Source organism: Emiliania huxleyi, assembly GCF_000372725.1.
Source record: "Emiliania huxleyi CCMP1516 unplaced genomic scaffold EMIHUscaffold_4, whole genome shotgun sequence".
In the NCBI taxonomy this organism is placed as follows: domain Eukaryota; phylum Haptophyta; order Isochrysidales; family Noelaerhabdaceae; genus Emiliania; species Emiliania huxleyi.
Window position 1 is genome coordinate 1,048,723 of NW_005198966.1, and position 27,578 is coordinate 1,076,300.

Sequence of the window (27,578 nt, forward strand, 5' to 3'; positions counted from 1 at the left end):
CCGCCCTCGCCGCGGCCGGCCGCAGCAAGGAGGCTGTCCGCGCGTACCGGACGCTGCTCGAGCTGGTGGCTCCGCTTCCGACGGAGCACGCGGGCGGCGAGGTCGCCGCCGCCCGCGTCGGCCTAGCCACCGCTCTCGCCCGCAGCGCGGCCGGGGGAAGGCGCGGCGGCGCCGGCGGGGCGAAGATCGGCGCGGCAGCGGAGAAGAAGCTGGTCGAGGCGCCTCTGCGCTGCGGCCTAGGCCGCCTCTCCTCTTAGAGGAGGCCTGAGGGTGCCCCTCCTGTTGCACTGCAGGCGCTGGAGCACGCCGAGGCGGCGGTGCGCATGCACGAGGAGGCGGCCGGCTCGGGCGGCCGCCTCGCCGCCGCCCAGCCTCTCGACGCCTCCCTCGCGGCGAATGCGGTCGCCGGGCTCCTCGAGAAGCTCGGGCGAGACGAGGAGGCGGTGGCGGCGATGGGGCGCGCCGCGGAGCTCGCCGTGGAGGCCGCTGACGGCGACGCGGACGAGCCGATCGCGCGCAGCGCCGCGCGCAACCTGGCCGCCCTGCAGGCGCACGTGAGGCGAAAACAGGAGCGAAAATCGAAGTCAGAGCTGAGGTGAGGCGCGGGTTGTTCAGAATCCGACATCAAGTAAAAAGCCCAGCCCCTGCGAGACGTCCCGACACGCGGCACCACCTGAGACCCCTGAGCCGGTGTTTGGCTGCGGCGACCGGCGTCGCTCCCGACCGCTCGACTCTCGCGCGCTCCAAACCCTCTCGCCTCTCCAGAATGCCCCTCTCCACCATCGACATGGGCAGAACCGCGCGCACGGCACGCACGGTGCGCCGAGACCCTACCCTCACCCCTCCCGCACTGTAGACAGAGGACCCCCTCGCGACGCGGGCGGGCACGTAAATGCCACCCCACGGCAAGGTCGGGTGGGCGCTAGACACGGAGCGAGGGAAGCAGTGGAGCGGGAGGCAGCAGAGGAATCAGGGGCGGCACCCCTCTGCGCTGTCGGCACCGGCGGCGCCGGTCGTACGAGGTGCAAGAGCGTCGCACGCTCTGGCGAGCATAGGCAGGATAGGGCTGTGAGGCTAGCTGATCGTGCACTGAATCCCGAGGCATCGCGTCGAGTTTTTGTCGTCGCACGGCGATTTGGGGTCTGGAGGCGCGGAGGGGCGGGAGGGCGGTGAGAGGCGGGCCGGGGGTGGGGGGGGGAGGGGTTGAGCGCGCCCGGCTTCTTGGACTCGAGACTCCGCACGACTATGTGCACACAGGTCGTCCCTCCCTCCTCCACCTTGAGCTCTGCGCGGAGAAAGCGGCGGGTCTCGGCAGAGCGCGCGCGCACGGGGGGGGGGGGGGGGGGCGTGCCTTTCCCAACTTTGGAACCTCCTCGCCTCGCCCTTTTCCACCGCCGGGGAAACCCAAGGGAAAGGGGCGCGCCCCTTTGATGGGCTTGTCGTCCGAGACGAAGCGGCCCTGATAGATCACGCGGAGCTGCTCGAGCTTCGGGGGCTGCTGCTGCGGCGCGGTGGCTGCCCCGGCGGGGGCGGGGCTTGCCCCCCCACTCTCGTTTGCTGGGGCGGAGGCCGCCGCCAGACGGTCATACACGGCCTTTCTCAAGTCACAAATGGTGTCCTGCAGCGCCATCGTCAGCTCCATGCCGGCCGTCATATCAGGCCCCACCAGTTTCACGGTGCAGCCCATGCTTTCGCCGCGATAGAAGAGCTCCTGCCGGGAGACAGGCGGGATTTTCGGCGGCGGGTCACAGATGGGCGCCGGTTTTCGCACGGGGGGAGGGAGAGGGGGAAGAGTGGAACGGCGACATTAGGGCCGGGCGAGGAGGTCGGCGTGCCAAGAGAAGGAGACTGCCAGCGGCTGTGTGGCGCACGCCTCCGGTCACAAGGAGGCTTCCGAGGCTTCCGTTCGGCTGACAGGCCAATTGCTGTTTTTTTTTCCTCAGCGGACAAGGCACACAGACATCCCGCACACCCGCCGCCCGTGTGGCCCTACCCCGGCCGGGAGAAAGGGGAGTGACAGTATGGGACGGCGACAGACGAGATACCTCTCACTCCATGTGCGAGAACGCAGAGAAAGGACTGGGGGTGGTCCGGCCCACAAGGCACAAGTCCGGCTCATGCGCCCCGAGCTGACCATCTACCGCACTGCGGCACGGCGCGTCTGTGCTCAGTCTGTGGTCTACTCGGCGCGCCACCCGCGAGGTTCGGTAGCCGTTCGGATACGCAGGCCTGCACTCCTCTTCCAACATGATTCCTTATTGGTTCTTAAAACGATCTCCCCCTTGCTTGCGGCGGCGGCAACCCCGCGATGAACAACTCTCGCCGGGGAAATCAGAGTGGATCGAACGTCCCAGAGCAGGCCTTTCTTACTCTACGGATGGGGGGTTAACGTGTCTCGTCCGCTCTCGTCTCACTCTGATGACAACTCTCTCTCTCTCTCTCTCTGCGGGTTCTCGTTCTTTTGTGGTTTGCCTGTGTGAGTGCCAGCGCACGCGCCTCCCGCTGGAATTCTTTCCCAACACCGACTTGCGCGCGTCCCTTCGCAATCGTTTCATTCTCCGCCAACCCACCCCAAGGCGATGGCCACCCCCGCCAGCATCGCCGAGGGGCTGGGGATCGACGGCGAGGCGGACAGGGACCTGCTCTGGCTCGCCGACAAGGCGCACGCGGCCGAGGCGGCCCTCGATCACTACACCTACCTCGCGACCGTCGCGCGGGTGCCAGAGTGGGCGAGCCCCGCCGACGCGGGCCAGCTGCTGCGGAACGGCTGGTACCGTGCGGTGTGCGCCGCGGCCTTTGAGGCCAAGGAGCCGGGAGAGCTCTCCGTCCAGCAGGGCGAGGAGGTCCTCGTGAACGGCGACCTGCTTCCGCCCGCGGGCTGGGCCAACGTTGCCGCAGCTGGCTTCTCCGACGCGACAGCCTTGCCCGCGGCGGGGAAATCGGCAATAATGGGCGGAAGCAAGCGGGGAGCGACTGCGACGAGGACCGCCATCGTGAGAGATGCAGCCACAGGGTTACTGACTGGCTTGTGAAGTCACGCATGCTGCTAGACGGTAGAGCCGTAGAGCGCTACGGCTCTAACTCTGAGAGGCCTACGTGGTTGAGGCTTGAGCGCTTCCTTTTCCGCAGCCGCGAGCACGGGGGAAGGGTGAAGGGAAGTTTTTCCCGAAGCCCGAAGTTTTTTGAAACCACTATCGGACCCTCTCGTCTCTATTCGACACAAGACAATATCACATGGGTCTGGAGGTAACTATATCAACATGCACGTCTCTCTGTGCTGTGCCCCGCTGGCGTGCCGGCTCGTCCCCCTGCGCTTGGGTGCACTCGCCACTTGCCCGCCGAGCGGACTGCCGAGCGCCGCCCCTCGCGTCGCGTGGGATCAAGACCTGTGCCGCGGGGGGGTCGTGCGCATCGTGCTCATCGTTCGGATGGCAGCCCGTTCTGACGCCATGATGTCGCGCAGGGCTCGCCCCGCCATCGCCTCACGTGCCTCCTCCTCGGATCGGACGGGAGCGTTGCCCATCGCAGAGGTGCCCCTGTTTCGCCCCTCCGGCCGGCGCCCATCCCTCATGCGCCGCCTGCGCGCTGCCGTTGCCGGCGTCGAGGCCGGCCGAGCGGAGGCCGACTGCGCGCGGCGGGGTGCCGGTACAGTAGCGGGGCTCGCAGATGGCCGTGCAGATGCCGGCATGGGCGTGGGAGACACTCGCGCAACTCGCGTGGGAGAGACCCGCGCAACCCCTGGGCGGTGGTAAATGCCCCCAGGACCGGTACCGTGACCGGTGCTACTGCGCGGCCACTCCTGGCCGAGCTGGACGGAGGTGTTGCTCCGCCTCCCGCTGCCTGCCCGAGCTGGAGCAGCCGCGGGGATCGGGGTGGCGAGGATTGCGGCGAGGATGGCGTCGCCGCACGGCAGAAGAGCGCCGGGCTCGAAGCCGCGCTTGTGCTCCAGGAAGCGGCGAATCTCATTCAGAGTGAGGTCGGGACGCAGCTTGACCAGCGCCTCGGCGTCTGCGTAGATGGTCCGCTCAGCCTTCCAAAGTGCGAGCAGCAGCGAGAGCGAGCGCGCCGCATCTGCAGCCTGCGCCTCGGTGACGCCTGGCGCTGCAAAGCCGCCCGCTTCTCGAAGACCGTTGGAGACGGGATTGGTCTCGGCAATCTTCCAGACGTCGGCCGACGGTGCCGCCTCGGCGTCTGCAATGGCTCGCAGCAGGTCCTCGCTCACGAGAGCCTCCGGAGCGACGCGAAGCGAGCGTGCCCACTCGAATCTCCACCCCACAAGTCGCGGGTAGAGACGATCGCCGCCCTCGCTGCTGCGTGTGCCGTTCATGGGGAAAAGGCAGTCGCGAGGAGCGCAGCGCGCCTTTTGCTCGAGCACCCAGGGCGTGTCAAGATGGCGGGATTTTTCCCCTTCTCCTCTTTCCTCTCCGTAAGAAAAAGAATTGCGAGGTGTCGGCGCAGGGGAGCTGTCGGAGCGAGCCCATGGCCGCTCTCGTGAGCGATCCCGCCGTCGACGAGCTCGAGGCTGCGCTCGAGCGCATCGTGACGCCGCCTCGCCACCGGATCGAGGACGACGAGCCTGCGGCCTTTGCCGAGCACGTCCTGTGTGGCGCGGCGCAGCATGCGTTTGCCGTGGACCGGCTGGTCGAGAGAGGCGTGACGGCCGTGGTCAACTGCGCGCCCGCCGGCGCGCACGACTGCCGCGCCATGTACGCAGCTCGCGGCATCGCCTACCTCGCTCTGGACGGCTGCGAGGATATCGCCGGCTACGACCTGTGGCAGCACCTCGACGCGGTCCTCGCCTTTGTCGAGGCCGAGACGAGCGGCGCGCGCCGCTCCGGCCGCGTGCTCGTGCACTGCTTCGCCGGCTCCAACCGCTCTGCCAGCTTTGCCATCGCGGCTCTTTTGGTGACGACGCGGGAGCCGCTCGAGCCGCTCGTCGCGCGGTGCTTTGCGCTGCGGCCCTTCATCCTCAAGAACAAGACCTTCCGACGGCGAGCGGAGAGGAGAGAGCGGCGCCGCGGTGGAGAGGAGTGGGCAGCCTGACCCGCCCGAGCCCGGCGCCGCGTCGCAGGCAGCTCGCGACGCTCGCGGTGAGGGAGGGCATCCCCTCCGCAGCCTCGCGCGACCGCCAGAAAGGCGCGGAGACGGCGGCGGAGACGGCGGCGGGGAAGGCGGCGGAGACGGGGGTGGAGGCGGCCGAGGCGGCACAGGCGGCAGCGGGTGCGGAGGCGGCGGCGGACGCGCCGTACGCGCTCGGCTCCAAGCTCGGACAAGGCGCGTTCGCCACGTGCTACGCCTGCTGCGTGCAGGGCAGCGCGGCGCCCCTCGCGGCCAAGGTGGTTGTGCGCGGGAGGTGGGTGTGGATCGGCGGCCGCTCCGTGCCTGGCGACGTCGCGGTCGAGTCGCTGCGGCGCGAGGCGAGGGCGCTGCGGCGGGTGGGCGAGCACGCGCACGTCGTCGAGCTGCGCGGCCTCCGCTCCGAGCCCGAGCGGGAGGTGCTGCTCATGTCGCTCGCGCCGGGCGGAGACCTCGCCAAGGTCGCGCTCGACTGCCCGAGCGGCATGCCCGCCGACACGGTCCGGCACCTGCTGCGCGGCTTGCTCGCGGCGCTGGCGCGCCCTGCGGCCGATGAAGGGCGGGTGGAGCCTGCGGCGGGGGCTGAGACCTCCTCCTCCTTCTCCCTCCGCAGGAGCACATCCACGCGAGAGGCGTCATCCACCGCGACGTCAAGCTCGAGAACCTGCTGCTCGGTCCCTCCGGCGAGCTGCCCCTCTCCGGCTCCGGAGAGCTGCCCCCCCCCCCCCTCCCTGCGCCCTCCTCGAGCCTTCCCGGAGCTCTCCCCGCAGGCGAGCTGCTCCTCTCCGACTTTGGGCACTCGGCACTCGTCGCGCCACGAGGCAGACGCTCTCCACCACGCACCAGCACCTACCCGCACACCTCCGCTCCCGCCCCGCACCTCCCGTCCCGCACGCACCGCCGTTGAGGCCCCCATAAACTGATGATAAAGCTCCTGTTCGAAGACCGCTGCCCCCCTCCTTCTCCCCTCCCAGGCGAGCAGCGGCTCTACGACAAGTGCGGCACCAAGCCGTGGTGCGCCCCCGAGATCCTCTCCTGCGGCACCGAGGGCTACGCCGGGCCGCCCGTCGATTTGTGGTCGGCCGGCATCTGCCTCTTCGCGCTGCTCTGCGGCAAGATGCCCTTCGCCATCGCCGACGAGGCCGCCGACCCGCGCTACGCTCGCGTGGCGGCCGCGCAGGCCTCGGGCGAGTCCGCGTGCGGCGTGCTGCGAGGCTGGCTGGCGTCGGGGAAAGGCGGCGCCCTCGACTGGGGCGACGGCGCCGACGCGCTCCTCGACGGGCTGCTCGCGGCGCAGCCGGGCGGGAGGCTGTCGGCGACCGAGGCGGGCGGCAGCGTGTGGGTGCGGGGCGGCGGCGCGGAGGGCGCGCCGCCGGGCAAGCGGCGGCGCGTGCTCGACCTCGACGCGCAGCAGGCGCACGAGGAGCGCACGTGCGTCTGGCGCGGCGTCGAGTCGGCGACGCGGGCGGACTGCCTGAGAGGCCAGTCTCCCGGCGACGGCCGGCACGGCTCGGGCACCGGCGCGACCGCGGCGGAGTACCCGAGCCAAAAGGTGAGGTACGCGGTCGCGCAGCACGGCTGGCTGCGAGACGAGAATGAGCACGGCGCGCGGCTGCCCGTCATCGAGGTGGACCTCCCCTTCAAGGTGGGGCGGGACAACAACAGGAACTACAGGTGGGGACAGCAGGCCGACTCGCCCGCCCCGTTGCCCAACGGCGGCTACCCGCGTTGAGCACCTGTGTGTGGTTGCTGGTTGGTGACCTGAGCGCGCTTCGTTGTTTTTCTTATTAGCCGCGGCTTGGAGCATTGACAATTGACGACATGAAAAAAAGGCAAACAGAGCCAAGATTCAGTTGAGTCGCTGTGGTGGCTGTGACCTCTGTATCGTGTGTTTTTGTCATTTATTTGTGGCAATTCAGTCTTATAAAGTGGGCTCAAGTGTCTCTTGAAATACGTCGTGTCTCAAGCACGAATCAGTCTCGAGATTTGTTTGTCGAATCAGTATCGATCGAACACACAAACACAAAATCTCTCTCTCTCTCTCTCTCTCTCTCTCTCTCTCTCTCTCTCTCTCTCTCTCTCTCTCTCTCTCTCTCTCTCTCTCTCTCTCTCTCTCTCTCTCTCTCTCTCTCTCTCTGGTATTGCTAAAAATCTCTCTCACAACAGATCGAACCTACTCCTAAATGATCACGAAGCCTGGAGAGTGGAGTCGCTCCTCACCGCAAATCAAACCCCGTCAGCAGTTGCCAGTTCCACCTTCGGCAGTTCCACCTTCGGGTAGGTAATCCTTTGTGTTCACACCGGTAAGAGGTGTGAACAATGACGATTTCGGCCTTAGTCGTCGGCATGCCAAATAGCGTGCTAGCCAAGCGTGACTTAGCCGGGTAACGGCCGCCCCGACCGTCCTGCTTCAAGAGCCAAGGACCAGTCCAGAACAGCATGGCTCTTCTCCTCGCCGCCCTCGGTGCTCAACCTTCTGTGGCCTCTCCCCACCTCTCCAACGGTGTTGCACAGCTCAGCCAAGCGCCACGCATCTGGCTCGTCAACGACTTCCTCGACAAAGCCGAGGTGCAACTCGCCCGCAATCACTGGTCCGCTCCACTGCCCACGATAACGCCACTCACACTCGCTTGTTTAGGTCTCCTACCTCAGGGGGCTCGCGGACGCCACCCAGTTTGGCGCGTGCGAGAACCAGCGCGTCCTCAACAACGGCAAGGCGTGCGCCCAGCTCAAAATCAGCTCCTCAACCCCGGTCCTCGACCGGCTCGAAAAGCTCTGGCACGTCGATACCTCGCACGTCGAGTCACTGGCTGCCGTCCGTTACTCTCCGGGCTCCTCTCCCTCCGCGGCCCACGTCGACCACTACTCCGACGGAACTCCCGCCGACATGACCATCGTCCTCTATCTCACGGACGCCGCGCCGGAAGAGGCGGGCCACACCAACTTCCCTTTCGCGGGTGCCGCGCCGCTCTCGGTGGCGCCCAAGGCGGGCTCTCTCCTTGCGTGGATGAACGTGGACGAGGCGACGGGTGAGGAGAACCCAATGGCGAAGCACAGTGTTGGCGCGACCCCGGCCGATGCGCCTCACGACCGCCTGATCCTCCAGTTCTCGATCACGCTGCGCCCCCAGCTCAAGCGGAGCTGCCCACCGCTCCCCTCCTCGTGGCCTCACAGCAAGGGCTTTGATCCGCTCAAGGAGGTTTCGGCCTCGCGCGCCATCTGCTCCACACACGTCGGCGACGACAAGCTCTTCCCGACGAAGGCGTCTCCCGATGGGCCGATGGCCAAGGCGGAGGGCGCTACGTGTTCTTTCGCCGACGAGTGCGACTCGGGCCTCGTCTGTGGGTGCAAATGCCTGCCGGGCGCGCTCGACGAATCGATGTGCTCGGAGTGCCTCTGCGAGCGGGCAAAGTGCAGTGGCTGCGCCCACCGCCAGCTCGGAGAGGTCGGGGTCGGTGAGGCGCAGGTCCTGGTTGGCGAGTCGGCCCCAGCTGCGTGCCCGGAGGAGTGCCTCGCCAAGTGAGAGGTGCGCCGCAGCACCCTGGCCAGTCAGAGACAGACACGGCCGTGTTGAGTATGTAGAGAAGCAGAATGAGCCTCGGAGAGGCTGGGCTCGCACCACGGTCCCGTCGTGTGCTTGTGTCTAATGGTACAAGATGGCTCTCAAATAGTGAAAATAATCAAGCATCATGGCATGAACTGCCATCTCTCGCGCGCGGCCCCCCCCCGCCCCGACCGAAAAAGCATATAAGCGCTCAAAACACACAGAGATACAAGAAGATCTAAAATCTCTCTCCAGAGATATCAGTCGTGTCTCGTGAGAACTGAGATAAAGCCGTATATGTGTGTTGTTCACGGCACACAAGCGATGACCGCCCTGGTTTATATGACATGGTTCAACAGACGCGTCGTCGTTTTAAAACACCGCGCTTTCGCTCTCTACTATTGATCACAGTAGTAATTCGCGCAGGGTCTCGTCTGCCGCCGCCAGTGTGCAATCTTTACCGGTATGGGAGTTTTTGGCTAATCAAACCCAAGGCCTGCACTAATCAAAAAGTGGTACGGGATACCAGTTGCCTCACGGAAATCAAAGCGAGTCGGAGTGCCTTCTTGGTGGCAAAATCGGCAAAATCGGCAAAATACCGGGTATTTTGCGGGTATACCTGGAAAAACCCGGGTATACCCGGGTAAATACCCGCACTTTTGCATGGTTTCGCCCCCGGGACCACACCGACAGCCGCTACAACTGCTGAAAACCCCGCATACCACTTTCGCATACCACTATACCATACCACTCCAAAACTAATCAAAATATCGCCAAATACCAGTCTCATACCGGTAAAGATTGCACACTGGCCGCCGCGCGTAAGTCTACTGCCAGCTCCCTACCCGCCCTCGCCCTCCATCTGCGCCTGCGCGCGGAGTTTCGCGCGGATCCACGCCGCGAAGCGAGGGGCATAGTCGGCGCAAGCCGCGGCGGACGCCTGGGCGTTGTGTCGGCTGACGATCCACCCTGCGCAGTGGAGGCGAGGCTGGGGCGAGGGGCGAGGAGGTGGCTGGGCGAGAGAGTGGCTAGAGCGCCGCACGCCTTGGAACGCCACGCTCTCTGTCAGGTTGACCACGAGATGCCACCAGCCGTGAGGCACGTAGACCACCTGCCCCGGTTCCTGCACGCACCACCGCAGCCGCTCCAGCCCCGACCCTCCCCCCCCGGCGAGGCGAGGCAGCAGGAACCGGTCCAGCCACGCGTGCGCGCCGAGGGAGGCGGCGAGGCCGGGCGGGAGCTCCGCGGGCGCGGCTCGCCCGCCGCCCCAGCCCGTCCCCCAGCCGTCGGAGGCCGTCGGAGGCCAAAAGAACCACAGCTTGCGCCCCTCGAGGCAGCAGTTCCAGCCGCTAACGGAATGAGGATCGAAGTGCCACCGCGTGCCGCTGCGAGGAGGGCCCACCAGCAGCCAGCGAGCCTCGCCGAGGATGTCGTCCACCTCGTCCACCTCGTCCTCCCCGCCCTCCTCGCCCTCCTCACCCTCCCCGCCCTCCCCGCGCGGCTCCGCCGGGCCCTCCTCGAGAAAGTTGTCTCCGAGCACCGAAGGGCGGCTCAGGCAGTCGAGCAGCGCGGCCGGCGGCGACGAGTCGAAGAGGTAGAGGGGCTCGGCGTCCTTGTCCGCGAGCCGCCGCACGTACTCCTCGAACGAGCCGAGGGAGAGTCGTACGTCGCAGCCGCCGCGCTCCCAGTCGTTGATGTGCCACTTGCGCTCTGCAAAGCGTGTGCGCAGCTCTGCGAAGGTCCAGCGGGTGGCACATGCACCGCGCAGCAGCACCGGCTTGCGCGCCGCGCCAAAGCGCGCGTCAAAGTCGGCCGGAGACAGATCGCGGCACGAGACGGCAGACAGGCGAGAGAGCTGGCCTCTCTCGAGCAGGCCGAGCGCCGCTCTCTCGAGGGTGCCGCCGTCAACCACGGCTCGGCATGCCGCGGCTCCGGGCCGACGCGAGCCGCACACGAGGATGCACGCGGTCTCGTGCCATGTTCGACCAAACCTCACTCGCGTGCGCTCGTCCCAGCAGAGATGGCCCAGCACCGCTCGACGCCAAAACCGCTCGCCGAGCCTCGAAAGCGCTCGGCACGTCGGCGCGAGCCGGAGCAGCAGGCTGAGCCCGCCAGGCACGCGCCAGAGACCCGCCTCGCGGGCAGCGAGGATAAGCAGCCTCTGTGGGGAATGAGGGGCGCTGCTGAGCATGCTGGCGGTCGGCCCCGGGCGCGCGGTAGAGCGATTCAGGGTGAGTCTTTCGGGGCCGATGGAGCTGCGGCTGTCTGCCCGGGGCCGGTTAGCGGCGTGGGGGTGCCTGTGCGCGTTTTTTTTCTTCGCAATGCCTGCTCTATTCATTTAAAAAGCCAGAGAGCGCGCCCTTCGCGCCCCTTCCCTCGCGCCTCACTCGGCCCGCGCCGCGAGCGACTCCTCGATGGCGCGCGCGACGGCGAGCACCCTCCGGTCCGAGCCGCCCACGCCGGCAACCATCAGCCCAATCGGCGCCTCCTCGCCCGGCGAGTGGCAGGGGAGCGAGACCTGGGGCGCCGGGGTTCCCCGTCAGGAGGAGGAGGGGGTGCGGGGAGTGTCGCGGGCTCGGCGCGGGACGGCGCACCGCGCAGCCGTCGATCATGTTGATGAGTCCGGGGTTGCGCAGCATGCGCAGGTTCCACCTCGCGTACTCGTCGCCCGACACCGACACCTCCTCGATGGTCGGCGCGACGCTCGGCGTGGTGGGCAGCAGCACCGCGTCGTACTGCGAGAGCAGCTCCGCCGCCTCGCCGATCACCGCCCGCCTGTCGAGCCCGAGCTGCACGTAGTCGGCGCCTGAGGATGGGGCAGGGGGCGGGGCAGGGGTCAGGGGCGGGTCCGCCGTCTCCAGCCATCTCGGCGCAGCGGGCGGGCGCACCGCTGAAGAAGCCCTCGCCCGCCTCGATGCGCTTGGCGACGTTCGGGTCGTACAGCTCCCGCTTCGTCTTGAGCAGCGCCCGGTGGATCTGCGCCGCCTCTGCGCCCGCGAAGCCGCCGCCCGCAAAGAGCGCGTGCGCCGCGTCGAGGCACGGGGCGTCGGCGGTGGAGATGCGGGCGCCCGCGGCGGAGAGCGCGGCGAGGGCGCGCTCGAAGGCCGCGGCGACGGGCGGGTCGAGGTCGTCCAGCGCGAAGCAGCGCGGCGCGAGGAGGCGGAGCGAGGGCAGCGCCGCCGGCTCTGGCGCGCGTGCGTCCGCCGGCTGGCCGTCCGCCGCGAGGATGGCGTCGAAGACGGCGCAGCAGGAGACGGAGCGGGCGAGCGGGCCGACCGAGTCGAGCGTGTACGAGAGAGGGAAGGCGCCCTCTCGCGGCACACGCGACTGCGTCGGCTTGAAGCCGGTCACGCCGCACAGCGCCGCGGGGATGCGGACGGAGCCGCGCGTGTCGGAGCCTAGCCCCATCACGCAGAGCCCGTCCGCGACCGCGACGGCGGCGCCCGAGCTCGAGCCTCCCGGGATGCGCCCGGTGCCGCGGTCGTGCGGGTTGGCGGGCGTGCCAAAGTGCGGGTTCGTCCCGATGCCGCCAAAGGCAAACTCGACCATCGACGTGCGGCCGAGGATGACTGCGCCGGCGGCGCGCAGGCGGGCGACCGCGGGCGCGTCTCTCGTCGCGGGCGGCTCCGACGCGAGCGCCTTTGAGCCGGCGAGCGTCACATCGCCGCCGACGTCAAACAGGTCCTTGACCGAGACAGGCAGGCCCTCCACCGGCGAGCGGACCACGCCCGCCGCACGCAGTGCGTCGGAGGCATCTGCCTCGGCGCGAGCCAGGTCGGCGTACACCTTCATGTAGGCGCGCGGCCCCTCGCCGAGCGGGTCGGCAATTCGAGCGAGCGCCTGCGGCGAGGCAAGGGCTGTGCACGAGAGCGAGGGCGAAGAGGGTACGAGGCCCGCAGCGCGCCTGCTCGACGAGCGCCCGCGAGGTGGTGCGGCCGGCAATCAGCTCCTCGCGCAGGTACGCAACGGTGGGGTGGATGAGGCACGACTTCATTCTGACGCTGGTGGTGTAGAGCAGGGTGTAGCGGCTGGTTTATGGAACTCGTTGCACAACGCGCGCGGGCGAGCAGCCGGCTGCGGCATCTGGAATGAACTTTTCTTCTTTCCACGTCGAAGAAGAAACTCGCGCGCAACAAAAAGGCGAGCTCGAGCGGCAGGCCGACTGGCAGATACTCGTGTATACTCGTGTACAGGTAGTCGTCACAGGACCACCTCCACCTCTCTAGTCCTCTACTGGGGGGGGGGGGGGGGCGTTCTCTGTCACAGTGACGACTACCTAGCATGGCTCCTCTCGTGGTCCCGTCCCTCTCCGCGGCGCGCGCCCGCCGCCGCCGAGACATGGCCGTCGATGGCGTCGGCACTCGCGGCGGCATCCGCCGCACCCACAACCGAGGAGGGAGGTATTGACGGCGCGAGTGGCGCAGCGTCGCGCTCCACGATCCGGATCGGAGCCAACGCGCCGCCCCCGCCCGCCGCGGAGGCGCCGCCGGCGTCCCCGCCGCCGCCGCACCCGCCGTCGCCGCCGCCGCCTCCCCCGAGGGCGTCGAGCGAGTCCAGTAGCCGCTGGACAGCCGCCTCGCCCTCGCGGAGGTGGAGCGCGGTGACGGAGAGCCCCGCCGCGTACTCGCGCGAGGTGCGCGCGCACTCGATGCCGCAGAATCGACGCAGCCCCTCGCTGTCGTACACCCTCTTATCGGCGACCGAGAAGTGGTAGCGGCCACGGGAGCGGCCGTCAGGCTTGGGGAGCTTGCCGGCGCAGCGCGGGTTGCCGCACTGCCCGTCCAGCGCTCGCTCCGTCTCGACGTCGTCGTAGTGGTGCGGCTGCAAAATCTGCGCCGCCACGCTGAGCGTGCCCTCGTCGACGGCGCCCTCGAGCAGCCGCCACTGGATCGAGTACGCCGCCTTGTCGCACGAGACCTTGGCGCGGATGCGCCGCTCCATGTCGGCCTTGTTCGCGGCGGCCTTCGCGGCGTCGTCTTTCTTGGTCATGGCCGCGACACGCTGGCGGGCTTGGAGGGGAGGACCAGCCGCCGACGTATACGCTCTTCGATAGAGGGTTCGGGCTCCCTGAATGGATGGGGCCGCTGCGAGTCGAAGCAGGGCTTTAATAATCGTTGTAGATGCATGTACGTACGGGCTTCCCGTATCGGACCTTCAAGACATGCCTCTACTAGTGAAAATACTGCCCGCCCTCGCCCTCGCCTACCGCCTCCCGCCTCCGCCCGCCGACCCGCCGCCAGCTCGTCCGCCAACCCGTCGTCTCTGTCGCCTCTCGCCCGCCCGCCATCGCCCTCGCCTTTCACCTCCCGCCGCCCCCCGCCGACCGCCACGCCAGCTTGCCTGCCGCCCTGTCGTCTCGCCTGTCGCCTGCCCGCCCTCGCCGCCTCTCGCCGACCACCACGCCAGCTTGGCCGCCGCCCTGTCGTCTCGCCTATCGCCCGCCCGCCCTCGCCCTCGCCCCCTCCTCCCGCCACCACCCTCGCCTCACCCTCCCGCCGCCTCGCCGCTCGCTTGCTCGCTCGCGCGCCCGCTCGCGCCTGGCTTTCTACTTCCTCGTGATCGCCCGAATCTATCCTTCCTCGTGATCCACCCTCGCCTCACCCTCCCGCCGCCTCGCTGCTCGCTCGCCGCTTGCTCGCCCGCCCGACTTTCTACTTCCTCGTGATCCGAACCGCCACCACCCTCGCCTCACCCTCCCGCCGCCTCGCCGCTCTCGCCCGCCGTTCGCTCGCCCGCTCCCGACTTTCTACTTCCTCGTGATCCATCTCGCCGCCCGCTCGCTCGCTCGCGCTCGACCTCCTACTTCCTCGTGATCCACCGCCGCCACCCTCGCCACCGCCACCTTCTCGCCGCTCGCTCGCCCGCTCGCGCTCGACCTTCTACTTCCTCGTGATCCACCCGCCGCCACCCTCGCCTCACCCTCCCGCCACCTAGCCGCCCGCTCGCCGCTCGCTCGCCCGCTCGCGCTCGACCTCGCCCCACCCTCCCACCGCCTAGCCGCTCGCTCGCCGCTCGCTCGCACGCCCGTGCCAGACCTCCTACCTCCTCGTGATCCGCCCGCCGCCACCCTCGCCTCGCCCTCCCGCCGCCTAGCCGCTCGCTCGCCGTTCGCTCGCCCGCTCGCGCCAGATCTTCTACCTCCTCGTGATCCGCCCGCCGCCACCCTCGCCTCGCCCTCCCGCCGCCTAGCCGCTCGCTTGCCGTTCGCTCGCCCGCTCGCGCCAGACCTTCTACCTCCTCGTGATCCGCCCGCCCCCACCCTCGCCTCACCCTCCCGCCGCCTAGCCGCTCGCTCGCCGCTCGCTCGCACGCCCGCGCCAGACCTTCTACCTCCTCGTGATCCGCCCGCCGCCACCCTCGCCTCACCCTCCCGCCGCCAAGCCGCTCGCTCGCCGTCCGCTCGCCCGCTCGCGCCAGACCTTCTACCTCCTCGTGATCCGCCCGCCGCCACCCTCGCCTCGCCCTCCCGCCACCTAGCCTCTCGCTCGCTCCTATCCGTGCCACGCCTATCCGTGATCCTGCCGTTACCGCGCCGTCCTTGCTCCTCCCTGCCGTGCCGCTCCTTCCTCCGTGCCGCGCCGCCCTTGCCGTTTAGCCCGCCGCCCCCCCTGCCGTCCGTTACCGCCGTGCCGCCGTACCGCCGCTCCTACAGTGCCACGCCCCGTGCCGTTTGTCCCGCCGTCCGATGCCCTGCCTGCCGTCTGTTGCCGCCGCGCCGCCTTGCCGCCGACCCTTGCCGTGCCGCGCCGCCTTTACACACACACCCATACTTCCTGCTTCGACGGGGGTTAGTGTTGAGGAGTGACCCGTGCCGCCGTGTGCCCCGCAGCGGCCTCGCTGGGCCAGAAAGTCGGCCCCGAGTGCCAGCAGCAGCCTCGTTGAGCCAGAACGTCGGCTCGCGAGGTGGGTGCTAGTATGAGCCCGCTGAGGCGTAGTGCTCTTGCAGAGGCGGTTAGTGGTGCACTAACCCCGAGAAACCCTTCGGGTCACTCCTCATCGCAAACCCTGTCAGCAGTCCTCCTCCGGGAATGTACGTAAGAGCCACATACATTGAAAACCGAGGTTCGAGCGCCCGTACTGCGCCGAGCGAGGGAGGGGAGGGGGACTCTTTTGCGAGAGAGAGATTTGTGTTGTTTGTGTTGCTTTTGCGTGGACCCGTCGTGTTCACTAAAATTGTGTGTTCACTACGACCCCCGCGCCGCACCTGCCTGCCTGCCTGCCTGGCACGCGTTCCTGCTGTCGTACCAGCTCAGCGCGAGCAGGATGGGCTCAACGACGTAGAGCGGCGGATAAAGGCCGTTTATCCCAGGGGGGAGGATAGGAGGAGCCATAAATCGATTCCTATTGATGATTGAGGGTTTCGAGCGCAGGCGTCTTCAAGGCGAGCACCGTGCGAGGCGCTGGCGCAACCAGAGCACTCATGGGTGCGGCCTGTTCACGAGAGCCTGGTGCCAGCGGCGCCACCGTGAACCCGACCGTCGCTGCTACGTATGAGAAGGACGCTCCCTCGCTCAAGAAGGTCGACGAGACCACGCCTGCCACCGACGAGGCTGCGGGCGACGAGGTCGCCAAGACGGAGGCCGTCGAGGCCTTCTCAGAGTGGGTCAAGACCATCACGCCTCGCCGCACGGACGACATCGCCGCGGAGAACGTTCACGGCCACGACGCCACCGATGCCGAGCCTGCAGCGGAGGCGCCTCTGGTGGAGGAGGAGGTGGAGGCGGAGATTACCGCGGCGGAGGCGGAGGAGCCGGCCGCAGAGAGAGAGCCTGTGGCAGAGGAAGAGTATGCGGCGGAAGAGGAGCCTGTGGCACCGATGGAAGAGCCCGCTGAGTCGCCAGAGGGCGCCGTCGACACCGCAGTCGAGCACAAGACAGGCGGCGACGGCGACGGCGTGGCGGCGGCGGAGGCGCCAGAGGAGGCACTTGCCGAGGGCGGCTACGCTTCGCCGCGCAAGGCGGCAGGCGAGGAGGCGGAGGTGGCGCAGCAAGTCGAGGCGCAACAGGAGTCGAACGAGACGAGCGTCGAGGAGGAGGCGCCCGCCGCTGACATGATTGAGACCGAGCAGGACTGCCCGCGCGAACGATGCGCTGCCGGGGAGGTGGCGGCGACGGCGTCGGCTGGCCCAAACACCTGGGATGAGGCCGTCGAGGTCGAGTCCCCCCGCGATGAGGATCTCGCTGCCATCATCGCTCAAGCCGAGCAGGAGGCGACGGCGATGGTCTCCCCTCGCCAGGAGGTGGTTGCCGAGGAGACTGTTGCGGCGGATGCGGCGGCCGAGAAGGCGGTGACCGAGGAGACGGCGAAGGCGGAGATGGAGGAGGTGCCGGGGGGCGCGGCCGACACCGCCATCGACTCGCTCGAGGAGAAGGCCGGCGAGGATGTCGACTGCGACGGCGAGGGCCCGCCGGCGGCGGAGGAGTGGTCGGCGGAGGGCGCTGGCGAGGCGGCGGCGGCGGAGGAAGAGGAGGAGACGGCGGCGGAGTCGGCGATGACGGAGGAGGAGGCGCCGGCGGTGCCGGAGAAGAAGACGTCATACCTGGGCAGGGTGGCGGCCATCCTCTCGCCGCGCAAGAAGGCGGCCTCCGCTTCATTCGCCGACGCGCCTGTGGCCTACGACGACGCGGCCGAGCCGGCGGAGGCGGAGGCGGAGCCGGTGGCAGAGACGGCCGAGCCGGTGGCAGCGGAGGTCGAGACGGTGGCAGAGGAGGCCGAGCCAGTGGCAGAGACGGCCGAGACGGTGGCAGAGAAGGCGGAGACGGTGGCAGAGACGGCCGAGCCGGTGGCAGAGGAGGCCGAGACGGTGGCAGAGGAGGCCGAGACGGTGCCGGGACAGGCGGAGGAGGGGGAGGAGACTGTCGACGAGGCGGATGATGCAGAGGTCCCCGCGGAGGCGGAGGCGGTGGAGTCGATGGGAGCTGCGGTTGTGGAGGACGCGGCGGAGGGCGCTATGGAGGCGGTGGCGTCGGTGGCGTACGTCATTGAGCCCAAGGGCACCGAGGAGACGGCGGCGCCTCGCCTGCCACAACCGCCGGCCTTCTCCTCGAGCGAGTCGATGGCGCCGCCGGGGGCTGCGGCAGACGAGGCTCCCAAGGAGGCGGAAGAGGAGACGCGGGCATCGGTGTTTGAGGCGGAGGAGGTCGAGGCGGCGAAGCGCAAATCGTCGCTGGACCGCGAGCTCGCCACGCTCGCCGCCGACGCAAAGGTGTACGCGGACGCCGCCTGGCAGCGCGCCTCTATGCGCTCGTCTCGCCGCTCCTCCGCCCGCCACTCGGCCCGCCACTCCGCCCGCCACTCCGCCCGCCACTCCGCCTGCTACACCGACGAGACGAGCGAGGCATCCGAGGATGAGGCGAGCGTGGAGCCCCTCCCGCAGCCCCTGAGCAAGATCCCAAGCGGCGTGGAGGCGGTGGCGGAGGAGGAGGGAGCCGTGGCTCAGGGCGCAGAAGTGCTGCCCGAAGGGGGAGCTGTCAACGAGGGAGAGCCCTCCTTGATCCGTCGCTTCACGAGCTGGCTCTCGCCCGGCCTCCGCTGCGTCCCGAGCCAGGACACGCCCCGCCCCGCCCCGCCGACCATTCCACGCCTGAGCCTCGCCTAGGCCAGCGCAGTCTGGGGCGGCGCAGGCAAGGCCCGCACGTCAACATTCGAGAGAGAGTTAGAGATTAATTGACGAGAGGAGGAGTGGAAGAGATGGGGGAGGGCACTCGCCGTGGCACATGTCGATAGACCGATAGAGAGCAACGCACGCCGTATAGAGAGCAACGCACGAGTGGCGGAGAGTGACGACACGAGATACTTGAGTCGGTACATGCATGTTTGCATCTCCTGGTAGAGGTGTCCTTTTTATGTATTTATTGTGCAGCTGTGGGGCGCACCGGCACCGCCGGCGACGGCGCACCGCCGGCCGCCGGGCTTTCTCTCGCCTCTCGGTCGTGTGTGTCGTATCTCTGTGGCGAGATAGTGCCGTACATTCTTTCACAAGAGACTCAACTAGAGCCGTGCGCGTAGGTACTAGCGTTGGTCGCGTCGAACAATACCACGTATGCCTTGCCATCAAACGTACTACCACAGGCTAATAGCCCATCTCACACACGACTCGACTTCACGCGCGCGTACATTCGTACATATCAAGAAACACCGGCCACAACTGTCTCTGCGACCGCCTCGTCGAGCGCGGCTGCGAGGTACCGCCTCTGCAGCTCCGCCGTTGAGCCCTTCGCGGCGTGCAGCTGGTCCCACTCAAAGTACGGGATCGACACCAGCCTCCACCCAAAGCTGCGCAGCTGCCGCCGCTTGAGCAGCGTCGCGCTCGAGGGCGCGCCTACTCGTGGAGGCGGAGCGTGAGGGCGAGAGACTGGGGGCGCGCAAACACCGCGCACACAGAGCAGCGCACGGTGCTGCGCCGCACTCGCCGTCGCGCTCGCGGCCGCGTAGTGCGATGGCCCGTCCACCTCGACCGCCACGCGAGCGCCCCGCCTACAGCGTGCGTGCCGTGGACGCGTCACTGCGACGTGGTGCGCCGTCAGGGTCGTGTGCGGCGGTGCGGCGCGGCGCCACTCGACGAGGTAGTCGAGGCTGTACCCCTCGGGGATGGTCACCTCCTCGCGCGGGCGAGAGCCGACGAGGCGGAAGAGCGCGGCGCCGACGTGCCTCTGCAGGCGCGAGGGGCGGCCCTGCTGCGCCGTGAACTCGGCGTGGCACCGCCTGCGCAAGCCCTCGCTCGGCATGCCCTCTGTTTGGCCGCACTCGAGCGAATGCCACAAGCACCACACGTGGAGCTGCGTCAGCTCCTCGCGCCGGAAGAGGTCCGCGGCGGCATCACACCGACGCCCAAACTCGAGACCAAACAGCTCCGCCTCCCCTCCGCTGGTGGAGCGCGAGGGCTCGCCGACCGTCGCAAAGGCCCACGCGAGGTTGGCGAGGCCCTGCGGCGCAAACTCGGCGAGCCGCGGCGCCGCCTCGTCGGCGATCGCCTCGAAGAGGGCCGGCGCAGGCCGCCCGGCCGTCGCAAACGCCCACGCGATGGTCGAGATGGCTTGTGGCGAAAAGCGGCGCAGCCGCGGCGCCGCCTCGGCCGCGATCGCGTCGAAGAGGTCGGGCTGCGCGTGCTGCAGCGTCGCGTACGACCACGCGAGGGTGGCGACGCCCTGTCCACTAAAGGCATCCAGCCGCCGCGCCGCCTCCTCGGCGAGCGCGTCCAGGAGGGACGGCGACGGCAGCCGCACACGCGCAAACGCCCAGCATAGGTTGGCGAGTTCCTGCGGCTTGAAGCGGCCCAGCCGCCTCTGCGCCGCGGCGCCGAGCGCGTCGAGGAGGAGGTGCGTCTCTGCCAGGGGGTGGCTCGCGGTGGCGAAGGACCACGCGATGTTGGAGACGGCCTGCGGAGACAGGTCGCGCGCGCGGGAGGCGGCCATGGACGCGAGGGCAGAGTAGAGCGAGGGCGACGCGTGCCGCGCGGTCGCGTACGCCCAAGCGAGGTTGGCGATGGCCTGACCCGAGCACTCGCGCGCGCGGGGCGTCGCCGCCTCGGCCAGCGCGTCAAACATCGCGGGCGCCGCGTGGCCGGCGGAGGCGAAGGCCCACGCCGTCATCGACATGTCGGGCACGCTGAACGCGGACGCGCGCCGCGCGACCTCCTCGCCGAGCGCCTCGAAGAGCGCGCGCGGCGCGAGGCCTATCTTTGCGCACGCCCAAGCGAGGTTGGCGAGCTCGCGCGTCTTGAAGGTCGCGAGGCGCGACGGCGACTCGGCGGCGAGAGCGGCAAACAGGCGCCGCTGCGCGCTCCCTCTCGCTCCCGAAGTTGCAAAGGCCCACGCCAGGTTGGCGAGGCCCTGCGGCGCAAACTCGGCGAGCCGCGGCGCCGCCTCGTCGGCGATCGCCTCGAAGAGGGCCGGCGCAGGCCGCCCGGCCGTCGCAAACGCCCACGCCACCATCGAGACGCCCTGCGGGGAGAGCTCCTTCAGCCGCCCGGCAGACAGCTCCGCCGCACTCGCGTCAAAGAGCGAGGCCGCCTCGGCGCCCGCCGCAGCAAAGGCCCAGAGCAGCTGCCCGAGCGCAAAGGAGGGGAAGTCGGACAGCCTCGGCTCGGAGGCGGCGGCGAGGCGGTCAAAGAGCGCCGGCTCCGGCCGCCCCGCCGTCGCGAACGCCCACGCCGTGTTGGCAAGGCCCTGGCAGTTGAAGTCGCGGGCACTGGCGGCCGCGGCGGTGCCGAGTTTGGACCAGAGCGCCTCGTAGGGTCCGCCCTCGAGTCTGAGCTTGGCGGCAGCGTGCGCCGTCGCAGAGACGCCCCAGGGACCCCAGTCGTCGAGCGCCGCCGCCGTCTGCCTGGCCAGCGGCGCGAGGAGCGCGGGGTCCTGCAGCAGCCGCCGCCGGTCGGCGTTCTTGGCGATCCGGCCAAGCCTCGACCAGCACGTGGAGAGGTTGATGTCATCGAGCGCGTCACCGTGCGCAGCGTGCAGCTGCAGAATGCCGTCCACCGTCGATGCGTTTGCGATGCGGCCATTGAGCTGCCGTGGCGTCAGAGGCCGAGGTGCGCACAAGACGAGGGCCTGCCGACTGAGACCTCGCCGCCCGCGCCCGTCGTACCGACGAGGGCCCGCCAGCGAGTAGGCCAAGGCTAGGAGAGTCAGCGGGAGCATCGCAGGAGGACTATATCGGTGCACTCACCACATAGGTTCACCGCGCGCCTGCGCCCGGGGCGACACATCAAAGAAGAAATCAGGTCGCACCTTTCATTCTTTGTTGCCTTTGGTCTCCACGATTAATTGTTTGACGTGACTTCTTCACACAAAAACAGGGCGCAGACTGGCGCGGACTGGCACACACACCGGCACACAGTGAATAAGAGTTGGCACTGCGAGCTGGGGATAGGACCGCCGCAAGCGTCCTCCCATCCCTCCCTTGAGGTCGGCGATCGAGGTGCCACTCTGGACGTCGAGCACGTTGTACGTTGTGTGCCTCAGCCTGGCCAGATCCGAGTTTGCGTCGAGGAGGAAGAAGCGGGTGTCGTTGATGCGGAGATGCCACTTCTCCGGGATCCGCACCTGCCTCGCCGAGGGCCCATATTGCGCCGCGGTCGGGACGCGCCCGTGGTCGATCCGCTGCTGCAGTGAGCAGGCAGTGAGACGACCGAGCCCTCCTCGATATGCGCATCGGTGCACCGTGTGGTTCGCGGCGAGCCCAGAGAGCGGGAGCCGCTGGAGCGGGACTCTGCCGGCGGCGCGCCGCAGCGCGCCTGCTTGCCGGCGTCGTCGAGGTTCTCGTCATCGGCGATCGCAGCACGCGCCGCCTTGGCCACGGCGGCATCGTTGATCGTTCTGCTGCGGCCCGCTCGGCCGTGTCTGCCCGACGACCGATCCAGCAGTCGTCTGCGACATGGCAGTGGCCCCGGGTCATGTGCAGCTGGTCCCGAGCGGCTCAGGTCCCAGATCGAATCTCGGACCCACAGATTCTAGATTCCTTTAGATTCCCTGGATTCCCGCAACAACGATCTCTTAGCGGCGGCAAACAGAGGCGCAACTCTGCCAGCAGCGAGGAGGCTCCTGCTGCTCAGCTACCGAGGCCTGGTGGCGTCGGCTGCTGCGTGGAGAAGACAGCAGCACTGTCCGACCTCAAAACATGCACAACAAGCGGGATTTGTGACTCTGTCCTCCATTCTTCAGTCGCTCTGCTGGACGCGCTCGCTTTGTCGCGAGGGTCACCTGTGCAAGCCGTGTGGACGCCCAGAATAGCCTCCCCTGGCTTAGCTAGAGTGAGAGATATTGTGCACATGGTCAGCCTCTACAATATATACGCTGACACTTTACCTCCCAGAGCTCGTCTCGGTCCGCCACGGCCATCCTCAGCCTCCGGAGGGCCCCCGGCCGCGGCGCGGTGCGGCGGCGTCACAAATCCGACGTCAGTTCACCGGGACGCGATCGGGCGATCTGAAGTCCAACTAGGCGTATGGATTGCCCGCCCAGGGCTATCACCTGGACCCCTCAATGGACGCCTGCGGTGCCGCCCCCACGAGGTGTTGTTCACACCTGTCCAACCCCATTCGTGCATCAGGAACGCGCTGTGTGTGGCTGGCAGCAAACTCAAATGACGACGGGTTGCAGCCTCGTAGCTCAACGGTAACATTGTGCATGAGGAAGGCTGATAGAAGTAGCACCAGCCACACAACCAACAGCTTCTGGAGAGTATGCGGAGCGCAAGCAGCCGGTGATCAAAGGCGTGTGTTGCTGTCGGTGGCAGATTGCCAGAGGGACGGGGACGGCGCTTCGGTGCGTGGCTTCGTCACAATTTTCCACCGCTCAACTTGGAGGCAGTGTGTCTAGTAGCGTGCTACACCTATGACGGCGGACCTCAATGGGGCGCCGACGTGCGACGACCGTCTGGGATCGAAAGACGAAACCGCGTCCTCCAGGAGCTCGTGCAGAGCGCGCTCCGGAGCTCTGTGGCGGAAAATTTAAAGGGAACGTGGTGGCTTCCCACCGCCTCTGTATGTGCCCAATAAAGTGCTAACACGACCCTCGGGCAGCAGGGGGTATGTGGCGAGCGCACGGAGGCACAGTTAGGCCGCCGTGATATCGCCCTTCCGCGGGCACCCCGTTTCGGTACAGCCGTTTAGGGGTTAAGACAGCATTGTAGATCCCTGGGCGAGGGTGGTGGAGAGGCCGGTCCGTCGGCGCCAAACCACCTCCCACCGAGGCGGGCAGGTTCCACGCGTTCCCGGACTGCCCCATTGGAGGTAGGCCGCTCGTCTAGCCAATCAGCCTTAAGCGAGCGGCCTGGCCGTTGGAATGGCCGAGTTTGGTGTGGACTTGCGTCCTCGCACCGTTCGTGGTTACAAGCAGCGTTATGAATGAACACGTTATCATCCACGACACACGTTCGTCGGGAGGGGGGAGGTCTGTGACCTACCTAGTTGTCCGGCATGCGAGGGCATGCTCGGCCGTTCGGAGTCCCCCCTTTTCATGTCACCATTCTCTCGGTTAGCGTCTGAACTTGACGGGTGGCTTCCGGGGCGATTCCTGCCTCCGCTTGCGTTGGTGCTGTCGCTGGGCTTTCGGCACCGACCTCTCGTCCTCATCATGCTGCTGGCTCGTCCCCTCTCCCTGGCTCATCGAATCGCTACGTTCATGCTCGAACCGCTCTCTCCTCGGCGGCCGGGGTGCCTCTTCCTCTGGCTGCTCTTCCTCTACGTCCATCACTGTAAAGTCGTCATTTGTTTGGCTATCGTCATTCTGGAGGCCCCTCTTCGGATAGCCGCTCGCTCGGTCCTGGCTCTGTTTTGCGGTCGGGCATCTCTTCGTCGTCGCTCCCCGTGCCGTCGTCGCCGCCGGCTTGGCCGGTGGGGGGGTCCCTGGTTAGACCCCCGCGGTGTCCGAGAAGCAGCTCGAACCTCAGTCGGTCCATGAACTGTTGTGCCGCGCGGCGGTTGTGACGTCCTCGTCGCTTCTCGCAGTGTTACGGCTGCCCTGGCTGTTCTGGCTCCCCTCGCTCTCGGCCTCCAGGCTCTGCTGGCTGTACTGACTCTGGCTCCCCCCGCCCTCCGCCTCTTCCTCCGTTGCCACGTCGGGAAGCTCGAAGAACGCATCGTCGATAAATGCCATCTCGTCGTCCGCCGAGGCGCTCTTGTCTCTCTCGTCGTCCCCCTCGTCGTCGCACGTCTCGCTCTCCGGCGGCTCGCTCTCCATCGAGTTCGTCGTCCCGTCTTCGGGCGCTGGATTGTGAACGGCCTTGTCGTGCTCGGCCGTGTTCCACGGCTCGACCCCGATCCCTGCGCCTCGCGCACCGCGTCGAGGGTCCGTTGTGACACTTGCCTCTCGCCGGGCCGTCTACGCTTTCGGAGGCGGCGGTACCAGTCGAGGGTGAAGCGGAGTCGAGGCCACAGCCGAGGAAGAGACATCAGAAACGACCGCAGAGGCAGTCTGGTAACGCCCGGAAGGCGAGCAAGGGACCGGGACGAGCCGAGGGCCCGCCCCGGCGGGAGGAAGAAGGGACTCGGGGACCGGAGTCGGGCGGGCGCACATGAGGCGTATCTGGGTACGTGCGTGGAGTACAGTGTTGTGTGATCGTTAGCTCCGAGTAGAGGGGGCGTTCTGCAGTTAAGGGGAGACCCGGTACACGGAACCAACCCTCGGAGAACCGTGTTTACTTTATGGCCCTTTCCCTGCGAACGCGCACCCCCCAGGGCTAGGGCTCTCTTGCCCGTAACCCGATCCCGATCATCCGGCCCGCTGGGTGCGCTTCTTAGCTCCCCGGCCCTGGATGTGAGGCTGCCGACTGCACTTTAAGTGCTCCAAGTGCTCTCGCGCCCGTGCCGAAACCGCAGTAGGCTGAGGTGCCCGATCTGGTAGGCCTTTGTGCCTTTGAGCTTTGTGCTTTGAGGGCTTCGCGGGCCTCTCGGCACCCCCTTATCGGCCCTCGGCTTGCGTGACTTTGGGGCGTCTCCTCGTTGCTGTAGAGTTTGTTGTAGAGATTTCACGTTGTAGAGAGCCTCTACATCGCTCTATACAACGCAGGCGCATCGTCACGCGCCTGATGTAGAGCTCTACAGCTCTACAGCGCTCCAGAGCGCTCTACATCTCTACAGCTCTACAGCGCTCTACACTCTACATCCTCTACACCCTCCCTCAGCACATGGAGTGCGAGATACTCGGCTTTCAATCCCAAAGTGTCACTCCCCTTTCTCCCGGCCGCGGCGGGGCGCGCGCGGGGGCGGCGGGTGTGCGGGATGTCTGTGGGACCGAGAGCGATATGCCATGTCCGCCTTGCTTTGTTTGTTTCCGTTTCCTACATCGAAGGCTCGCTCAAAAGAAAACTTTATGCGTGTCTTCATAGCGGCGTGAGAATTCTCAGCAAGCGGGCCGAGTTAATGGCCTTCGGCAGCGTGTGGGTGGGCGCGCTCTGCCTACACGCCGGCGGACTCCATTCTCTGAGGAGGCCGCACACCACGCCTCTGCGCGCTGTGACAAAGAGCACCGCGAATCCCTCCTCAGTACACAGCTCGCTCACACCTCGGGATACAGTCGAGGAGCAGGAGCAGGAGCTGAGCTGGTCTGAGCTGGACGCGTGGCTCGAGGGTGAGCAGGAGAAGGAGGGCTGGTCTGAGCTGGACGCGTGGCTCGAGGGCCAGCACGAGTCGCAGCCGGAGCCGCGCCAGCGCCGCGCGCGATGGACGGCCACGGCGGCCGGCCACATCCACGAGCACTTCCACCCGCACAACATGCGGATGCGCGAGTGGGCCGCGCTCGGCGCGTCGGAACGTCTCGTCGACAACCTGGCGCGGCTTGGCTACGATCGGCCCTCTGTCGCGCAGTCAAACTCCTTTGCTCCGATTGCCGCGGGCGAGAACGTCCTGCTGGCCGACGACCACGGCGCGGGCAAGACGCTCGCTCTAGTCGCCCCGCTGGTGCAAAAGCTGTGGGATTGGGAGGAGGAGTTCGGGAGGACGGGCCCGGGGGAGGTGCGCGCCCTGATCATCGTGCCGACCAACGACCTCGCCCAGCAGATCCTCGACCTCGCTCGCGAGGTCGCCCGCCGCTCCATCCGCGCCTCGGTCGCGACGGGAGGCCACTCGTGGCGCACGCAGTGCGAGAGGCTGGCGGGCGGCCTCGACCTGCTCGTCGGCACGATGGGCCGGGTGTACGCGCACCTGCACCCGCGCGAGCCTATGGCGCCCTCCTTCGACGTGCGTTCGCTGCGCGCGGTCGCCGTCGACGAGGCGTGCTCCCTCTACCAGGGGCGCGCTCCCTCCTGGCTGGTGCACGAGACGCAGGCCCGGTGGCACGACTCGCGCAACGAGCTGCTGCAGGAGCTCCCGCTGGCCTTGTGGGGCAGCCTCCTCGCCGAGCTCGAGGGCGGCTGCTCAAAGGTGATGCTTACTTCGGCGCTGCCCGACGGCGTCGAGGAGCAGATCCGCAGCGACCTCGGCGCAAGCCTGGTCGCCTCGACCGGCAGGGGGCGGCTCACACCCAATCGCCCATGACTAACCGTGAGTTCGTGACGAGTCCAGGTCGCCTCGATCAGCAAGGGGCTCCACCGGACTCGCGCCGGCGTCACGGTGACGCTGGTCGACTGCTCGTCCGCCGTGGCGAGCGACACCTCCATCTTCGACGCGAAGCTGTCGGAGCTGCGCGGCGCGCTCGCCCGCTCGAGGCACGCCCTCGTCTTGTGCAGCACCGCCGCCTCGTGCGAGCGCCTCGAGCGCGCCCTGCGGTCCCCGCCCGAGGGGAGGGGACCCGAGGGGAGGGGAGAGGAGGCGCACCCGACCGTGCTCCTCTTCCACGGCTCGCAGACACCAAAGGCGCGCGCCGCGGCGCTCAAGGCGTTCCGCAAGCCGGCGCCCAACTGGTGGGAGACTGCCGCTGCGGAGCGGACCGGCGCGGCGCCGGCGCGCGTCCTCCTCGCCACGGGCCGGTCTGCGCGCGGCCTCGACCTGAGCAGAGGAGGGCTTGCCGAGGCGAGTGGCGCCGACCGCGCGCTCGACGCCGTCGTCCTCTTCGACTTCGCGCCCGACGCGAAGGCGTACCTCTCGCGGGTCGGCTTCGCACTGCGCGGCAGCGGCGCGACGCAGCGCGCAGCGAACGTGACCGCCCTCGCCATCGGCGCCCAGCTTCCCTTTGCGAAGGCGCTCCTCGCTCGCGACGCACGCGGGAGCACGCAGGAGGTGCGGGACCTGAGGGGCGAGGCCGAGCAGAGGGGCGTAGAGAGGCCGAGTCGCCGGCGCGGCCGAGCAGAGAAGGAGGAGGGTTGGTGAGACGAGAGAGGTGTGTGCGGTCGATTGTGATATACTCCCCCCTGCATCGCTTCTTTTGCGTTGTTTATTATGCGCACATGCCAGTATTGTGCGGCCACTGGCCACTGAGCACTAAAATATTCACGACTATACACTTTTTCACAAACTCTGTGACTTACACTTTGTTTGAGCAATTGAGACGGGAAAGGGGGGGGGGGCGCACACTGTCTCCTC

The 27,578-nt window shown here is 67.8% G+C and overlaps 10 protein-coding genes across 10 annotated transcripts; 5 read left to right on the forward strand and 5 right to left on the reverse strand.

Annotated features, from left to right (window-relative positions):
* Nucleotides 1-591: 591 nt before the first annotated feature.
* EMIHUDRAFT_432306 (hypothetical protein) lies at nt 592-1,796 on the reverse strand. Its single transcript, XM_005770536.1, has 3 exons — nt 1,426-1,796; nt 1,214-1,285; nt 592-1,142 (listed from the first exon to the last, which is right to left on the reverse strand). Exons 1-3 carry the CDS (start codon nt 1,685-1,687, stop codon nt 1,075-1,077), a joined length of 402 nt encoding a protein of 133 aa, XP_005770593.1. The 5' UTR covers nt 1,688-1,796; the 3' UTR covers nt 592-1,074.
* A 783-nt stretch (nt 1,797-2,579) lies between these two features.
* On the forward strand, nt 2,580-3,032 carry EMIHUDRAFT_196273 (hypothetical protein; the record flags this gene model as incomplete). The annotated part of the gene is made up of 1 exon (XM_005770537.1): nt 2,580-3,032. The coding sequence occupies one exon, from the start codon at nt 2,580-2,582 to the stop codon at nt 3,030-3,032; it is 453 nt and encodes a 150-aa protein (XP_005770594.1).
* Nucleotides 3,033-3,164: 132 nt separating this feature from the next.
* On the reverse strand, nt 3,165-4,337 carry EMIHUDRAFT_432308 (hypothetical protein). The gene has a single exon (XM_005770538.1). It carries the CDS (start codon nt 4,325-4,327, stop codon nt 3,380-3,382), a length of 948 nt encoding a protein of 315 aa, XP_005770595.1. The 5' UTR covers nt 4,328-4,337; the 3' UTR covers nt 3,165-3,379.
* Nucleotides 4,338-4,479: 142 nt separating this feature from the next.
* On the forward strand, nt 4,480-6,808 carry EMIHUDRAFT_196275 (hypothetical protein; the record flags this gene model as incomplete). The annotated part of the gene is made up of 4 exons (XM_005770539.1): nt 4,480-5,020; nt 5,275-5,639; nt 6,059-6,412; nt 6,491-6,808. 4 exons carry the CDS (start codon nt 4,480-4,482, stop codon nt 6,806-6,808), a joined length of 1,578 nt encoding a protein of 525 aa, XP_005770596.1.
* Nucleotides 6,809-7,488: 680 nt separating this feature from the next.
* On the forward strand, nt 7,489-8,232 carry EMIHUDRAFT_432309 (hypothetical protein; the record flags this gene model as incomplete). The annotated part of the gene is made up of 2 exons (XM_005770540.1): nt 7,489-7,644; nt 7,715-8,232. Coding segments are annotated over exons 1-2 (645 nt in total), but the record flags the coding sequence as incomplete, so codon positions are not given.
* A 1,229-nt stretch (nt 8,233-9,461) lies between these two features.
* EMIHUDRAFT_196278 (amidase) lies at nt 9,462-13,609 on the reverse strand (the record flags this gene model as incomplete). The annotated part of the gene is made up of 8 exons (XM_005770541.1): nt 9,462-9,560; nt 9,663-9,743; nt 10,161-10,779; nt 11,008-11,138; nt 11,215-11,426; nt 11,509-12,160; nt 12,281-12,460; nt 13,190-13,609. 8 exons carry the CDS (start codon nt 13,607-13,609, stop codon nt 9,462-9,464), a joined length of 2,394 nt encoding a protein of 797 aa, XP_005770598.1.
* Nucleotides 13,610-16,040: 2,431 nt separating this feature from the next.
* On the forward strand, nt 16,041-18,218 carry EMIHUDRAFT_95962 (hypothetical protein; the record flags this gene model as incomplete). Its single annotated transcript, XM_005770542.1, has 1 exon — nt 16,041-18,218. One exon carries the CDS (start codon nt 16,041-16,043, stop codon nt 18,216-18,218), a length of 2,178 nt encoding a protein of 725 aa, XP_005770599.1.
* Nucleotides 18,219-18,649: 431 nt separating this feature from the next.
* EMIHUDRAFT_461358 (hypothetical protein) lies at nt 18,650-21,304 on the reverse strand. The gene is made up of 4 exons (XM_005770543.1): nt 20,840-21,304; nt 19,178-19,324; nt 19,014-19,096; nt 18,650-18,941 (listed from the first exon to the last, which is right to left on the reverse strand). Exons 1-4 carry the CDS (start codon nt 21,256-21,258, stop codon nt 18,748-18,750), a joined length of 843 nt encoding a protein of 280 aa, XP_005770600.1. The 5' UTR covers nt 21,259-21,304; the 3' UTR covers nt 18,650-18,747.
* Nucleotides 21,305-24,006: 2,702 nt separating this feature from the next.
* EMIHUDRAFT_196282 (hypothetical protein) lies at nt 24,007-24,512 on the reverse strand (the record flags this gene model as incomplete). Its single annotated transcript, XM_005770544.1, has 2 exons — nt 24,007-24,383; nt 24,446-24,512. The coding sequence occupies 2 exons, from the start codon at nt 24,510-24,512 to the stop codon at nt 24,007-24,009; spliced, it is 444 nt and encodes a 147-aa protein (XP_005770601.1).
* Nucleotides 24,513-25,481: 969 nt separating this feature from the next.
* EMIHUDRAFT_461359 (hypothetical protein) lies at nt 25,482-27,447 on the forward strand (the record flags this gene model as incomplete). The annotated part of the gene is made up of 2 exons (XM_005770545.1): nt 25,482-26,549; nt 26,622-27,447. The coding sequence occupies 2 exons, from the start codon at nt 25,482-25,484 to the stop codon at nt 27,363-27,365; spliced, it is 1,812 nt and encodes a 603-aa protein (XP_005770602.1). The 3' UTR covers nt 27,366-27,447.
* Nucleotides 27,448-27,578: the final 131 nt, after the last annotated feature.